The 16,948-nt window shown below is 40.7% G+C and overlaps 1 protein-coding gene across 3 annotated transcripts in view; it reads left to right on the top strand.

Annotated features, from left to right (window-relative positions):
• The window catches only part of sertad2b (SERTA domain containing 2b), a 47,445-nt gene extending 34,283 nt beyond the window's left edge, over positions 1-13,162 (top strand). For 2 of the 3 annotated variants that reach the window (XM_042010761.1, XM_042010764.1), the window contains exon 2: positions 9,482-13,162. In XM_042010761.1, coding sequence (XP_041866695.1) covers positions 9,486-10,709 — 1,224 coding nt within the window. In that variant the 5' untranslated portion in view covers positions 9,482-9,485 and the 3' untranslated portion in view covers positions 10,710-13,162. Of the gene's footprint in view, positions 1-545; positions 647-9,481 lie in introns of those variants that run through there. The other variant, XM_042010763.1, reaches the window with a different exon arrangement.
• The last annotated feature ends 3,786 nt before the right edge of the window (positions 13,163-16,948 follow it).

Raw genomic sequence — 16,948 nt, 5'->3', positions numbered from 1 at the left:
CTTCTACTGCTGCATTCACGGGCTCCTTGTAAACTTCCAAACCTGTACGAAGCTTAGTTTAGAACTGGCAGTAACAATACAGTCGTTACATTGACAACGATGTCGGTAGCGCAGTATAAACTAAAAATAACTTAAATGTCAAAAATCAGATTTATAAAAGACTTATAATTACATTAGTTAAGTTAGTTAAATCATGGATGCAAATTTTGTCTTTGTGTATTCGGACGGCCAACTTTTAAAAGAGGCTTCTGTATAGAGTTTTGAGTTATTCACAGACTTTTAAAAAATAAAATAAATAAAATATTGAACTCAAATGTTAGCTGTGTATCACTTTGTGTAACATAACATAATTGATTTAGTAATACTGTATTCTAGCTAGATTTCTGTATTTAAAAAACATATAAGCACGCGCGCAGTTTACGTTCCAAGTAAAATCCGACCGTTTGTGAACGCAGCAGCGTTTCTGCGAGCAGAGGCTGGTTTCTCCTCCTATCAGCGCCATTGTATGGCAGAGTCTCCGGGAGCGAGGAGCGAGGACCGATTGTTTTTTTTTTTTTTTTTTTTTTTTTTTTTTTCTTCTATAACCGACTGGAATTGTTTAAATACCCCAATGTTTCTCTGTAGACCCCCGGCAGACCTGGATGTGGTAAGACACCGTTTGTACCTTTAGAGAAGCAAAGTAAAACTCACCGATGAAGTACCTACCGGCGCGGTGGCATAACCTATTTATAATGAATTAAGAGACGGTGGCTGCTGGTGTTTGTGGAGCTGTTAGGCAGCAGGGTCTTGTTGAAGAAGTTTTCGTATTAAATTGGTAACATAAGTCAGAATGTGTCTCTTAAAATGTGAGCTCTAATCTGAGGAAAAGCATTCGTGGTTTACTAGGACGAGGCAGTTGTCGCCGCTTCTGAGTTGATGTTTGCGGACAAAAGTCTGACAAACTTTTCACAAGCAAAATTACATGGAGGACTTTCTTAAACACACTCAACTGGAGCTCACTGTTAAGACCAATAACACGCAAATGAACAATTTCACCTTAATTACTTCCTTAATAATAATAAAAAAAAAACATAAACGATGCTACTTAAATGACAAAACAGCACAAATAAACCCAAATATGAGCATTTATCTGAAAGTCCTTATCTTTAAAATGGAGTTGCATTTGTTTCGTTTGCAATAACCGAAACTGAACAGCTTATTTAACAGTTAATGCCTTTTGTGAAATAAGTTACCGGAGGCTCGTGACACTGCCCGTGGAATGAAATCATTTGGTCTTTAGAGGTACTCTCTCAGCTGTTGTAGTGGAAAAAGCCCCCGTTTCGTAACACACCACAACACAGCAGCCTGCACCTAAATGACAGCACTTCCTCACTTTCTGATGACCCACAGGCTGCATGTAGGTCACCTCAAGGTTTCCTACTTTCTACCCTCTGGACCAGCACCCACAGTAAAGTCTCACCTCAAACCACTAAATGCTGTTTGATTGAAGTTGAGGTGTAAAAAGAATATGCGATACTGAGTTATACAACTGTAAACGAGGAGTTAACCACAGAGGCTGGAGAAAAGTCTAGTTTTTGTTGTTTTTTATTTATTTATTATATTTAAACTCTATGTGAGGTGCAGAAACCATTTGAAAAACAATGGAGTTAAATAGTACTCTTTACCAAACAGAAGGGTTCCCATGGAGAAGCAATAGTATTAAAATAGATGCTTAAATTAAGTGATCTATTAGCATCAATCTTCATTTCCATTTTTGGAGAAAAACATATTTTTCAAGGCGTTTTTCAGAATAACTTTTGGAGCTCCTTGATAAGATTTATCTTTTGATAACCTATAAGGCTTTAATTCCTGGCCATGTTCTTAGAAGATATGACTGAAAAGCCAATGTACTCAGACCAAATTCAGAATTTCTCAGCAATAATAAGGTTCATATTGATGTTGTTTGTATTTACAGACATATATATATATATATAGATATACATGGTATACCTGAGCAAATCACAATAAAACCAAGGAGAAATGTGAAATTTCTTTTCTCAAACAATTTTTCCTCTAATTCTACAAGGGATAACAATATTTCAACATTGATTCCAGTCACACAGACTTTTTGATCACCATTGATCACCTTCAGCAGCAAAATAATTTTCAAACATTATTTTTTCCTCCTAAAATACATACTCAGCCGTGTTTAGCTAATATTGATCTAAAGCAAAAGTTGAAAATGATCATTATCTTTTGTATTTATTTATTTTAAAACTAGGTAATCATATCTGTAATTTTTCAGCCTTTATAAGAGCTTATGAGTCTTTAAAGGATAACCTGTGGTATTAACTTGCTTATGAGGGCTGCATAAAGTTGGATGCTACTTGTTTTATACCTTCAGTTGCTGTAAATGTAAGCTGCAGTAGTAAAAGTCGTTGCAGCAGCATGGCTTTGCATGCCCCAGTAAGGGTTGTATCAGAATTGTTAGGATTATAATCAAGTAATAAAGGTGTCCCCTGCCATGAAAATGATGACACTTGCAGTGCAGAAAGCCGGCGCTGTGGTAATAGGGCCAAATCTGCCGTGATACAGTGTATGCTGCAGTAATAAGGCACATGCTGCAGTAATAAGGCGGGTATTACAGATCACCCGGCGACCAGATGTATTGATGCCATAGATGTCTGTAGCTTTCTGAGGCTTTGTCACGCTGAAGTGCCAGGCTGTTTTCTCCCTCGGTGGTTCGGCAGAAAGAGTGGAGTGCTGATGAGCAGCATGCAGACACGTCTGCTGACCTAAATCTGCTCTCTTCTTCTGCCTTTTATTTATAGACTTAAGAGCGGGTGCATATGAGGGAGAGCGAGTTGGTGTGAAGGCAGTAATGACCAGAAATTTCAGATGCACACTTATTGTGCATGTGTAACACTGAGTTACCGTGCAGTTTACTCAGAGTGATTCATAGTAAGAATAGCAAACTGTAAGTCACCTGTCAGGTCTGTCTGTGTAGATGTTTGCTTCATGGTTGCTGGTTACGTTTAGCTGTATTACGAATCCTAGAAGTCCTCCCTGCTATTCAACTGTGTCTAATATTATTCCCAGAACAAGCTACACATATCTAATAAACTGAGTCTAGTTTCATCATGAGTTAGGAAAGAAAACAGTCACTTCAGTGACTATTTTTTACGCTTTGTTTCTGACCTTTACACTCTTTTATCACTAAGCTTTGCTCTGCGTGTACTGTTGATCTGGACTGGAGTGCATGGAGAATCAGAGCGTAGGCCATTCATTTAGTTAAAAAACATCTGTAATGCCTTTAATCCCTCAACACCTTTTTAAATTTAATTTATTTTATTTCATTTATGTATTTTTTTCTCTTATATTCTTTCTCTATTATTCTTTTCTTTTATTATCAGCTTATTTATAATGGAAAGCAGCATCTCTTCCAGAGAGCTGAGCTTGCATACCGTTGCTGTTTTAATGTGCAATGCTGCGTATTGTGCAGCAGAACTGTACTGTTTTGTAACCAGGTGTGTCATTGCATAAGAGGTTGTAGTAGATTCTCTCTCTGATAGCCAGTTGACCTCTGTCATGTGAGTGTTTATGATGTTCAGTATGAGGGAAAAAGCTCATGTTTGTAGCACACATGCAGACATTATTTCCAGCTGTGTGATTGGCTTAGTTTTTTTTAGTTTGGACTCTTTTCCACCATCTTCCCTCCCTTCTTTATGTTCCACAGAAACAGAAGCCCTTTTCAGTCATGAGCTACATCACATTAATGGCTTCAGATGACAGCATTCTGTATTTCAGACATAGGTCACCATTATGTTGATGATCTTTGATATGCTCATGACTGTACATCATGTGATGCATGAAGTTGGAGTTTTCTTATTCTGACTCTTGCACGTTCTTGTATGTTTACTTGTTCGCCCTTAAGTCATAATATAGCTCACATTCTGGATAATGTCATATATTAAACCCCTGACTGACAAATTGAACAACCACTCGTGTGTAATCCACAACAATTCACAATTTCATGTTTTTCTTTCAGCATTTCTTGAGTGGTTCAGTAGTGTCACCCCGGGTTTGAGGTTTTTGAGTACTGCCGTTTGCTAGGAAATGACACTCAAAATGCTTGCAAAGAGTTAACTGCATGAATAATTCTGATTTGGTCACGCCTTAATACATGCACAAGTGCTCAGAAATGTCACAAAACCAGTATTTGCCAGCAGGGTTGTAGTAGCAGTAGTAGCAGTACGTTGTAGCTCCGGTCGTTGTGTAACTGTATCTTAAGTTGTGTGTGGAAGTGTAGCTGTTATTGAGCATATTGGATCTGGTTAAGCAAACACTACAATGCACTATCTCTTCCTCTGGGTTTTTGCTGGAATGTGTTCACTAGTTTGATATTGTGTGTATGTGCGTGCACGAGAGAGGGACAAGTGCACACACAAATACTCACACAGGGTTAAGTTAGACAGTGTCGTCCTCATGTGCAGAGCTGGATGCATTACAATGCAAGGGAACAGTGGGAAGGCAGTCAGGACTGCGCACTGCAAGTGTGTTACCGTTCGCCTTCACACACGTGAACGGAGCGATTAATGCACCAAGCATGCAGTACGGGGCAACGTTCGTCTACCTGCAGCGTGGTAGCATGTGTCCATACTTTGTGCATGTACAGAACCTGAAATAGCCTGACGTGGAGGCGAGGGGGGAGGGGTGGATGTGCAGCTCAGGAATGGAAACCAGCGTATCCGGTTACAGGATCATAATATCACTGCAGTCCATCCACTAGCTCTGCACTGCTGCACAACACACACACTTGTACTCACTACAGCCAGCTCCAGGAATGATATCCTCGACCCACGTGGCTAATGCCTGTTTTCAGGCACAGTTGGCAGACTAACACACACTCCCATGATTGCACACACATGATTTCAAGTTAAAATGTCTAAAACATTCTTCTTTTAATTTTTTTTTTAATTCCATACGTTTTCTTCCTTTTTTTTCCCTACAGAAGCTCATTTCCTCCCAGTTAGCCGCAAGCGTTCACGTCTTTTTTTATGTTAAACTTAACATTTTGATATAATTTTATCATACTGTCTTCTTTTTATTGCTGCAAATTCTCAGCTGAAGAGGACTAACCTCAGTTATGCTTTATGGCTAAATTAAAGAAGTGCTTTCCTCACATTGATCCAGTCATGCTGTTTAGGAAATTTTGCATAATTTTACAATCTTTTTTTTATGTCAAAATGTGCAAAAAGGAGCATATATGACCAAAAGCCTCATAGCGGCTTGTAAAATAACGGGTCAAAGTGAATCATCCTCAGTTTTCAATATGACTCTAAGGGACTCTACCACTGAATACTCGTCATTTCCTACAACTTTTAGTCAAATTTAGAAGTAATGACTAATTGTGGGGTCATATGCATTAAAAGTTTTGACCTTCAGAAAATCCTGTCATAGCTGGTTTATTCGTTCTTTTTACTATGTTTCCTTCATAGAAAGTTTTTTTTTAGAAATTGTACTTTTTGGAGCCTTTTGTAGAATTTGACGACAGCAATATATGTGAAGTCAGAATGACCTTGGCTCCATTTTTGAAGAGCAGTTACTCCTCCGTTTCTGTGTGTTATGTCTTCCACTCATTTATGACCTGCTTTTCTTGTCTTGGTGTGCTCATATCTAGACATGGCTCATAGAGTGAAGGATGAAGCTGGGCCTGTGAACTCTTGACAGTCAGTGAAAAGGGCAGAAAGGGTGGGAGGTGAAGACTACAAGAATGAATGAATGAATGAAAAATACTTTATTAATCCCAAAGGGAAATTCAATATTGTAGTAGTAGTAATCTTTTTTTTTTTTTTTTTTTTTTTTTTTTTTAGTAAAGTAAAACAATCACATTAATTAATTAAGGGAGAATTAAATTAATTAAGAAGGGAGAAATAAAAGGATGAAAAGGAGGTAAAAGAAAGTGTGAGAGGAGAGGAGATAGGGAAGGAGAGAGGAGAGGAAAATAATGAAGTGGAATGTAAGGGGTGGGGCACCTCTGGTATGTCGGCCGTGACTCAGAGTCAGACATGCGCAGCTGCCTCAGCTTTCAATCACACAGCGTTCACACTGCAAGCAAAAGTTACTCCAATCTGATTTTTTATCTGATTTTTTTTTATTTTATTTTACAGTTTGACAAGCACAAATACGATTTTTTTTTTCAAACCCAGTCCAGGCGATTTTCACAAGTGGTACTAAATTGGATTCATATCCAGTCCTTTTCAAAGCAACCTCAGTCTGAACAGTTCTGTTGCATTTCATCTGACTTTTACATCATTAAAGTGAGACAGACGTCACAAATCTGTGCCAAAGGTTTATGGCAAGACTGAATGGAAACAGTGAACGTAACAATGTTATATCATCGTTTTTTCCTGCTCTGATTGCGCAACAACTTTAAAACTGATACACACATGCTAAAATATATATTGTCCATATTTACTTACGTAAATTCGGCGTGCTGAGTGTGACGTCACATCTTCCTTTACGCACGCAGGTCACTTTAGGGCCGTGTACAGTTCACACTGAAATGCGATGAAGTCACTTTTATATAATAATGTGAAAGACACAGATACCGCCGCGTGCACAATCCCACGCTGCCACGGACGAAGTTTCTCGTAAATATGAAATAACCCAGTTCATTACATATAAAAACAAAGACATCCCTCCTGCAGTTCTACCCGCCCCATCGCAGACGAAGCTTCTCGTGGAGTATGAATTGATCGGACCAGTGCAAACTTTTTCGTTGTTCTTGCAGCCTCGAGCCTCTCATGTAGTATGTAACAAGCTCAAGTCTCTTTATTCTGCAGCTCTGTGTGAGTTCATTTTGACTCCTTCGTGGTTCAGAGTTTATTCCTGTTTTGTTTCTCTTCTGTTTTCCTACAAATGCCTGTCAGTCATCTGCATTGGATATGTGAGTCCTAACCGACCCTGTGATGGACTGGCATCCTGTCCAGAGTGTAGCTCTCAGCTCATAGCATTTGGGTTAGGCTCCAGACCCCCGTTACACACTACTACAGCTGGATGTATAGACATCTAGCCTAGTAAATCTAGAATGTGGGTTTACGTGTTTAAAAAATTGAAGTCAGTCAGACACAAGCTGCGTTTCCATTCCAGTTTTTCACAAAATAAAAGCGCTGTTTCTAAAACTCGACAAAGTACAATTGCAATTTGTGCAATTGGTGTTTCCTGTGTTGAGTAAATTTGATTGGACAGAAATCAAATGGATCAGAGTTTCAGAATGAATATTAGTCTCAGGGAGGAGACTGATCTTCATTTCCCTCTCACCTCCCAGATGAAGCTCTCACCTACTCCTCTACTTCCTCTTCTTGCTTGTTCTCCTCCTCCTCTTCCTCCTCCCTTCCTTCCTGACCCCCAGCACCACCCCCACACCAGCTCCTCCTCCTCCCACCCCGATCCAGTTCTTTGTCATCTCTTTGGGTGAATTCCCAGCTGACTGTCATGGCAACCAACCAGTTGTGGTGACTGGGCCTGCAGCTTACACTTCCTGTGTGTGTGTTCAGATGATTGTGTGTGTGTGTGTGTGTGTGTGTGTGTGTGTGTGTGTGTGTGTGTGTGTGTGTGTGTGTGTGTGTGTGTGTGTGTGTGTGTGATCAGACGCATGCGCAGTGTGTCAGAGAGTAGACAGCGACTGGCTGCATGAGCATGTCAGCCTGGATTAAAGTCAAACACACTGCAGCAGTGCCTCACTTTTCTCTTTTTTTTCTCCTTTTTCATGCAGAAATCAAACTGCTGGAATAGATTTACTTTTTCTCCTTCACTCTGTGCTCAGTGTGGTACTCTGGGTGAAATCTGGCCTATGATCCAGTAGTACAGCCGAGAACGCTGCGATTACATAACTTAGTGTGTGTGTGTGTTTGTAATGAAATACAGTATGCAGTGGTGAGGCTCCCACTGCAGCTGCTCAGGGTCTCCATGTATGTTTTTTTCTTAAGTTAAATCCTGTTGTAATGTCCTCATTGTGTTTTAGCTGCTTTAATCTGTTAGTTTTCAGTCTGAAAACTTGACTGGGGAATGCAGGGTTTCCTTCAGGATTTTTTTTTTAATGTTTTGGGGCAGGGCTTTGCAACATAATTTTTTATAAATAATTTATTTTAGACAAACATAGTGTGGCTTTATCTAATAGCACAGTTTGCAGCCAAGCTGAGAGTACTTGATGTTACTTGTTTAGTTTTTTTTTAAGAGCTGTACAGCAAGTTTTATAGTCTTTTACATCACTAATGTGGCACAGTTAACGTGGGAACATTTAGAACAAGAACGACAAGTACAAGGACAAAGTTCTTACTTCTTGTGAAGTATGTAATTCTTTACTCTGCTCTACCACCTCTTTACCGCCACTCTTGAGCAGGTCGCAGTTGAACCGGACAGGAAGTTGAGACTCCTGTGTTTGTCTTTTAAAATGAAATGATTAATGGGCTCGACACACGGAAGGCGACGTCGCTACTTCTCCATTCGTTTCCTATGGAACCTGCGTGATGAGGCAAAAATCGCTGTCCTCCAGTCAAGCGACAGGCGACATTCATGTATGTGAAATGTTGCGCTCGTTCATGTAGACGTGACACAAGAAAGTAGAAAAATGTTCTATTTTTGTCGCTGTCACCTGGCACTACAGCCAACCAGCGAGGGGCTTCGTGGACTGACCAATGAGAGCAGGCTAGACAGTGCAGTCTGCACATGAACATGGAAGAATAGATCATTTTAGCTTAATAAAAGGCAGCCGCGTGGTGCCAGAGTGAGTTAGTCCAAACATAGGTTCTGGGTTTATCTCAATCAGCCTTGACGCCCATCAAATGATGATATTCACGATGCTTTGTAAACTCGGATGAACCCAGGGTTGTCTTTCTTTTATACAGTAAACAGCAAGATTTCTGTCAATTCGTGCAAAATCTTCTGACTCTCCATCTGTCATACTTTGTCACGTCAGGGACTGGTTTGAAAATGCCAAAATCCCCACCAACATCATAACCAATCAAATTTCTTGGAGAGAGCGATCTTAGAGCGCGATGCACGGCACTGCTGCCGTCGCTGCTGTTTGTCGCGTCCCATGTGTTTGGTTTCACGAAGGTTGCGATGAGTTTTGCCTGTCGCTGTCGCCTCCCGTGTGTCACAAAGCAGTGTCACATTTCCTGAGTACAATTTCACACTCTTACTATGATCTGTAAATGTGCACAAATATAAACTTTATGCTCATATGGATCCGTTCATACAATATAATTTATGTCTGTAACATCAGGAGAAAAAGAAAACACCCATAATTCTGAAAAGCATGGCGGCTTTTATTTTGCCGTAGCAGTGCACCACCATCATTTACACGTAGCAGAAACCCTGGAACGTGTTATTAAATAAACTACTTTGATCAATAAAAATAAAACAAAGTTTGTTGCAAATTTGCATCTCTGGTCTTTAAATAAACTTGCGTCCTCTCTCTTTGGTTTTGTGTTTTCAGATATATGTTCGGTAAAGGTGCGAAGCGGAAGCTGGACGAGGATGAAGAGGGGCTGGAAGGCAAAACGGCGGAGGCGTCGCTGGCGGGAGGGGGGCTAGGTGTCGCTCCTGAGGGTCTCTCTAAAGTGTCGTACACCCTGCAGAGACAGACCATCTTCAACATCTCCCTGATGAAGCTGTACAGCCAGCGGCCGCTCGGCGAGCCCAGCCTGGAGCGGCGGGTCCTCATCAACAACATGCTGCGCCGCATCCAGGACGAGCTGAAGCAGGAAGGCTCCCTGCGGCCGCTGCTCCTCCCGCCCTCACCACCGCCCGACGACCCCATGGATGAGGGATTCCGCGAGGCTCCGCCATCTTTTGGTGTTTTGTCACCGGCAGCGGTCACGCAGGCGTCCCAGCCATCTGCACTGTTGATGCCGGCGATCGCTCCCCCGCCTTCCCCCCACCCAATGGTGCCTCCCAGCTTCCAGGCGTCCCCAGCCGACTCCCATCGGTTGGAGGTCTGCCTAACTCCAGCCTCTTTACTAGAGGAGGATGGAGGAGATTCAGCCTTTTGTTCACCCTCCCCTCCCACTCCTCCTCTGTCACCACCCCCTGTGCCCCCTCCCTCGGCACCTATGAGCCCCATGGCTGTCTCCTCTCTGAGCAACATGGAATTGGGTCCTCCTGCAGCCATAACTAGGACAGTAGCAGCTAATACTACGACCATGACTACCTCCCCAGCTCCCACACCAACCACCCAGCCCTCCCAGCTAGCGACCCTGTCCCCGCCACCCCCAGGCTCAGCCAGAGACTGCAGGACCACGGGTGCTAAACCAGAGGCAGCCGCCATTTTCCTGGCGGAGAGCCGTTCCGCTGAGCTCCGACAAACGGACCCTCAGCCAACGCTGCCCCCTGGTGGCCTCGTAGACATTTCCTCCTCTCCTTCATTCCCCCCCTCCTCTTCCTCGCCCTCGGGGTTCCTCTCAGACTTGGCGCTGGACGACGTCCTGTTCGCCGACATTGACACGTCCATGTATGACTTTGACCCCTGCACAACGACGGGGGCCGTGGGCGTAACGGCAGGCAGCGGCCTCACCAAGCTGCCGCCGGTGGTGACTGCAGACGACCTCCTCAAATCACTGGCGTCGCCGTACAGCGGCCCCGCCCCCCAGGTTTCAGCCAATCAGCCTTTCAAAATTGACCTGACAGAACTGGACCACATCATGGAGGTGCTGGTGGGGTCATGACTCGAGGAAACTGAGACTCTTTAACCTGGAAAACAGACTGGAATGAAACATTTGGGATCGATTTTCCTTTTCTTTGTTTTGTTTTCTGGTTGTTGTTTTTATGTCGTGAGTTTTTTGTTTTTTTTTAAAGGTCGGTAATTGTAAACATCGAAGGTGATGTCGGTTAGTACTACTATCAACTACTACTTCTACACAACACTGTGCATGCACTGTGCTCGCCTTTCCAGACATGGAAATAAAGTAACTGGGAAACAATAGACACATATATTTGTATATCTATACTTGTGAGGACTTTCATCAACGCCCCTCATTTCCTAATCCCGAATCCTCTTTCTATTCTTTACCCCGGATCTAAGCCTTAACCCCAAAACTAACTGTAAATAGTGTTTTTCTGCTTCTATTAAGCCATCATTGTGGGGAGATATTCGCCTCACAGGTACAGAAATACAAGTAAACCCACACACACACACACACTGTAATTATGGCTTTTAGCAGACGAGTGCCTTTCAAATGACCACTTATTCTATTCCTGTTTTTACAGTATTTTTTAGTTTTTCTCACTTTAACAACCAATTGAGGTCACTCCTCGTTTTTTAATTTATTGTATTATTAAGAAAGGTAATTTTACATGATCAAATGCTAATTATTTAATCGTTATTATATTGGAGATGCTTTGTTTTAATTGTAATGCGAGCATTTTTGTTTTAACATATTAGCTTTGCTGTGGGAGTAGCTCCAAAAAACATTCAACAGGTTGTTTGCTCTTGTGCACATCAGTTCTGCTAATTTCCTTCAGATTTTGTGTTATTTTTTCCTCCTTTCGTCTTTCCCCGTCTTATTGGTAGTCACATCTAACTGTGCTGCTTGCTACTTTGCATGAGGTCAGTCATATGAGCTGGTTATCGCGATCCACTTGCAGGGGAATTCAAATGAGCTACACCCATGGAAAAGCATGTTTACATTGGAAGAAAAGTGGCTGGTGTAGGTGAGCTGGAAAGTGCAGCCAGTGCAGCGGTTCCTTCGGGTTTGAATCAAAGCAGGGCGAGCAGTATTACTGAGAATTTTCTGCATAGTATATTTACTTCTCCCTGTAGCTGTGTTCATTTATGTACTGTTTCCAGTCATAAATGATTTGAACACAGATTTTTACAGAAGTAGGAAACCGAAACCACAGTGTTAACCTGATGGCTGCTGTTTCAGAACACTAACCCCTGACACAGGCCACCAAACCACAAAACTCCTGGTTCATCACTACAAATAACACACGATAATTTGCCGTATCATTTACATATCTTCTACTAGTTATTGTCTAGTTATTGACAGTGTATGACAAGCATTTCTGATCAGTTTGTAGCAGCGGTCCATAGAGAGAGAAAACATTACTGGTAGCAAAGCGTTCAATGAAACAAACCCAGTGAATACGTCAGTGGCATTTCTGTGGGGGTGGGTGGGTTCTTAGTGGGTCTCCGTGAATCCCTTTTCATTCGCTTTCTGGTGTTCGTTGGAAGGTTTAATTGTAAGTCAAGCACATACCAGTTCATACTGTTTGTAGAGTCTTTGTTTCTTTCACTGTTTGAATTTTTGGAGTGTTTTTTTTCCCCATTGAAGTTATTTATTCATATTGTTTTGTCTTTTCTGTGTAAATATATTTATTTTTGTTGTGAAATGAACATATGGATTGTAAAAGTGTGTACAGAATGTGTGGTAGGAATGTATTTTAGATAGGAATGTATCCGAGTGTGGAATACTGGGTTGAAGCCAATTTTAAAAGAAAAATATACATAGGTAATTATATTATCATGTTTTATCTGTTTGTTTGATGCTTTGTTATTGATCTGTTTGTGGGGTGGTGGCCACAGCTTTTTAGAAAAATCTTTTGTACTTGTTTTTTTTTTCCAGTTGAAGGAAAACAGTTGCAGCAATACTTAAAAAAAAAAAAAATCCCATCTCCAACCCTTCGGATGTCAAGACTCCAAAGCCTGTCACACATGCTTCAATGCCAAAAGTAATGTACATAGCTTGACAACATTGGAGCTCCTGGGACTTCTCAATCAGTGTTTGTCACCGGATCGGTTTTAGCGCTGTCTGAGCTTGTGTAGGCGGACTGACCACAGTCGAGGCTGACTTCCTCTACGAAGGCTGTATTTTACACAGACCTCAGAGCTGTGCCTTTTTCTATGCAACAGAACACAAACGTACAGAGAGAAATGATCATCTGATCACTGTATTGGGTCTGCAGATAATTTGTAAGTGTAAACACTTCCAGTGAAAAGTTTGGCCACTAATTCTTTGAAACGAATGACAGGTGTCCAAATTTTGGCTGAAACTGTCTACATATATAAAAATATATATAAATGAACAGCTGTTTATGAATTTGAAACAGTCTTACTTTTGTAGTTTTATAAATATATATATAAATATAAATATATATATACAATAAACTGTAAAAAGTGTTTTGCCTCGTCTTCTCTTTTTCTTCATACTGACTCTTATGTTTACTCATATACCAACAATCAGGATGCTGTATTCAATTTAAATAAAAATTATCACGAACTATTTTGTTCACAATGTTGGATAGAAAGCATCAACTTCTACTTTATGAAGAACATTAGTTTATCAAGTCAATGAAAAGCTGGTGGAGTGAAAACTAAAGTAGAATCTGCAGGAACATACCACAAATAATGAAGTTTATTGGTGTAAAAAGAGCACCTTACAGAGGTAGAGTCTTCCAGAAGTAAAAGATAAACTGATGAATCTGAATCTGTTGAAAGCTGCGTCTACAAATTATGAATTTTCAGAGAAATGTTCCTTAGTGTAATATTACAAAGATTTAATATTTCATCATCCATTCTTACCGGCCACTTAATTAGGTCCACCTGTTCAATGCAAATATCTAATCAATCAATCACAAGGCAGCAACCCAAAGCATTTAGTTATGTAGACATGGTCTGAAGATCAAACTGTATGTCAGAATGAGGACAAAAGGGGGTTTTGAGCATGGTTGTTGGTCTGAGAATTTCAGAAACTGCTGGGATCTACTGGGATTTTCACACACACAACTGGACAATAGAAGATGGAGAAACGTTGCTGGTCTGATGAGTCTCCATTTCAGCTCCACATTCAGATGCTAGGCTCAGAATTTGGTGGAAACATGATGAAAACATGGATCCATCCTGCCTTGGTTCAGGCTGCTGGTGGTGTAATGGTGGAGGGATTTTAACCACCACAGCCTACCTGAGTATATTTGCTGACCATGTCCATCCCTTTATGACCACAGTGGAGCATCTTCTGATGCTACTTCTAGCAGGATAATGCACCATGTCACAAAGCTCAGATCATCTCCAACTGCTTTCTTGAACATGAAAATGAGTTCACTGGACTCCAACGGCCTCCACAGTCACCAGATCTCAGTCCAGTAGAGCAGCTTTGGGATGTGGTGGAACGAGAGATTCTCATCATGGATGCAGCCGACAAACCTGCAGCAACTGTGTGATGCTGTCATGTCAATATGGAGAAAACCTCTGAGGAAGGTTTCCAACACCTTATTGAATCTATGTCACCAAGAATTAAGGCAGTTCTGGTAGAAAAAAGGGTTCAACCCAGTACTAGCAAGGTGGACCTAATAAAGTGGCCAGCTCAGAATATCTCCAAAAGATTCAGAGAATCTGGACACATCCCAGTTTGTACCTGCTGTCTTTTGAGTAAAAATTTGGGTTGTATTTAACCTGCATTTACTTAATCGATGCAACAATAAAATCTCACATTCTGATTCAGTTTATCTGCTCCTGTTTTTGGAAATGACTTAAAATCTTTTCATCTACCTGGACCGTGATGCAGCATCAACGCCAGAGCGGCAGAAGAAGAAAAACACAGCCAAAGTGGTTCTGGCTCAGTGTATGTGTGAAATGGTTGTTCCAAACTAAAAACCCCCCAAAAGAAAAGACTGGACTGCCGTTCACGTCCATGTCTTACCAGACTCATAATACACTTTATGTACTGAGAACTTTAAATGAATTTAAAGGAAAAAGTTAGATGTGGTCTATTGTTTTTATTGCTTAACCTAACCCCATAAACCACAGGAGAGTGAATGGCCAGTTTGTTCTTTATTGATGGAAAATGCTTTATGTTTCCTTTGTTTTGGGTTATAATCTTTAAATTGGTTAAAGTGAACAAGGTTACTCCAGGATTTTAATGACCAAGATGAGTTATTGGGAATTAAAAAAAAATCTAAATTAATTGGTGATAATAAAAATACACTTGAAGACAAATGGATCAGTCAGTGAATGCAAACAGAAAAGCAAAAACATCAAATTAACTTTTCCTTACAAAGGTTGCAAAATGCAGTATTTATCACAGAATGAACCAAACCTTTTCCCTTGTTTTTGTCAGGCTGCACATGCTGTTCCCTTCTTCATGTCTCTGAGCAACAATTCATCCATCTCCACGACAAAACGCAGCCTGTGTCTCTCTGTTTTCATTTTTTCCTCCAGTTCACAGCGGCACAATACCAACATTAGCCACTGCTAAACAACCATGACTCCTGCTCCGCGGGCCGGTGGTTATTTCCAGCATTCAGGCCACACAGCTGTGAGGGAAAGGGACAGTCTGTCTCTGTTGTTGGAGGGAGGCAAAGTTTTACTCCACTTAGCAACAGCAGAGCGAAGGTCAGTGAGGACAACGCAGACAAGTCAGTAATGGAGGCAGTGAAACAGAAGGCTCCCTCTCACAACGAACTATGGTGCGTGTACGACTGAGTAGAAATATACTTACATAACAGATTAATTGAGTTTAGCTCTGTTAGATGAGTCTTTCAATCAAAGTTAAATAAGATAAATTACATCAACATGTGGACATCAACCCAGAGAGACACTTCCTGGGTGTGATACTAGATAATAAGCCCCACATCAGACAAAAAATGATGCAATCATAATAATGTAAGCAGGTCTTGAAAAACAAATTTATATTCATTTTTGGTCATTAACGTAATGTTCGGGGCAACAATTATAAAAATACACTATAATCATTATTAATCTCACTAAAGAGGGCAGTTTGTATTATACATAAAGTCAGTTATGTGGATCAAACTAACTCTGTTACTAAAACTCCAAAACTTGGTTAATTATCGCACAGCACAGATTGTTTAATGCTAGCAAGAACCTAATACTATACAATATACAAACCTTTATCATACAGAGAGACTGGGGGTATCATATCTCCATCATTGTAATTAATTTTTCTAAGCTTATAGATTAACTTATAAATTTACTGTTATTGTTGTTAGTACAATTTTTTTTAATATATAGCTTTATGACAAGTATTTGGGACTAATAAAGGATTTTATCTTATCTTATCTTATCTTATCTTATCTTATGTGTTCTTTAAGGAGATATTGGTGTATATACCGAGTATTGTTATTATTATCTCCATTGTTTCATTATAAGATGTAATGCCAAGTGGTTATTAATAATTAATGTGACTATAGTTTAATGACTGAAATGTGATTGTGTAAACTGTAATTTACTGTGGTGGGATTAGATAAGTTTATGCTTCCTTACACCCCCTTTTTTTGGTTTTCATATTTTGTCATTATGTTCAAATGAACTTCAAAGTTCAGTGTCAGGGATTATATTTTGAAGTAGCTTGCAGGTGATTGGTCACATATCACGATGTCAGGCTCTCTATGTCCCATTTATGACTGGAATCCAAATACAGTAGCAGAGACTGACCCTTTACCACCAGACTTCAGACGGAGGCAGCTTAATGAGTGGTGGCAGCTATCGTTGTAAAAGTTTCATCACCAGCACTGACATTTAAACTCTGTCTCACAGCTTGAAGGTAACCCTTGTTCTCTCAGCCCCACCCCTGCTCTCATCCATGCAGCCTTCCATCTTACGTTTGTCCACCCTCCCTCATCTCTTCTTCCTCTTCTCTCCTTTTACCCTCTCTCTGTCTGGCTTTTGTCTGTCTACCTCCCACATAACCGAGACGTCACCCCCACCCTGAGTGTCCTCCACCCGGACACCAGATGTCCCACCTCATCCTCATCACACCACATCCCACATCAATAAAACTCATATTGTTGTGTGGTACTACATAATACTACATCTCACTTTTTTTCACTTTAACTTATTTTGTTAACATGTTGGTCTCAAAAACACACAAATTTTCGAGCATTTGTTACAATAAAACCCCACAAACCAGTTTTTCATTTAGTAAAATGATGACTATATCAAAATAAA

This window comes from Melanotaenia boesemani, chromosome 16 (assembly GCF_017639745.1).
Source record: "Melanotaenia boesemani isolate fMelBoe1 chromosome 16, fMelBoe1.pri, whole genome shotgun sequence".
Taxonomy (NCBI): Eukaryota; Metazoa; Chordata; class Actinopteri; order Atheriniformes; family Melanotaeniidae; genus Melanotaenia; species Melanotaenia boesemani.
This window is presented reverse-complemented; position numbering and strand designations above follow the sequence as displayed.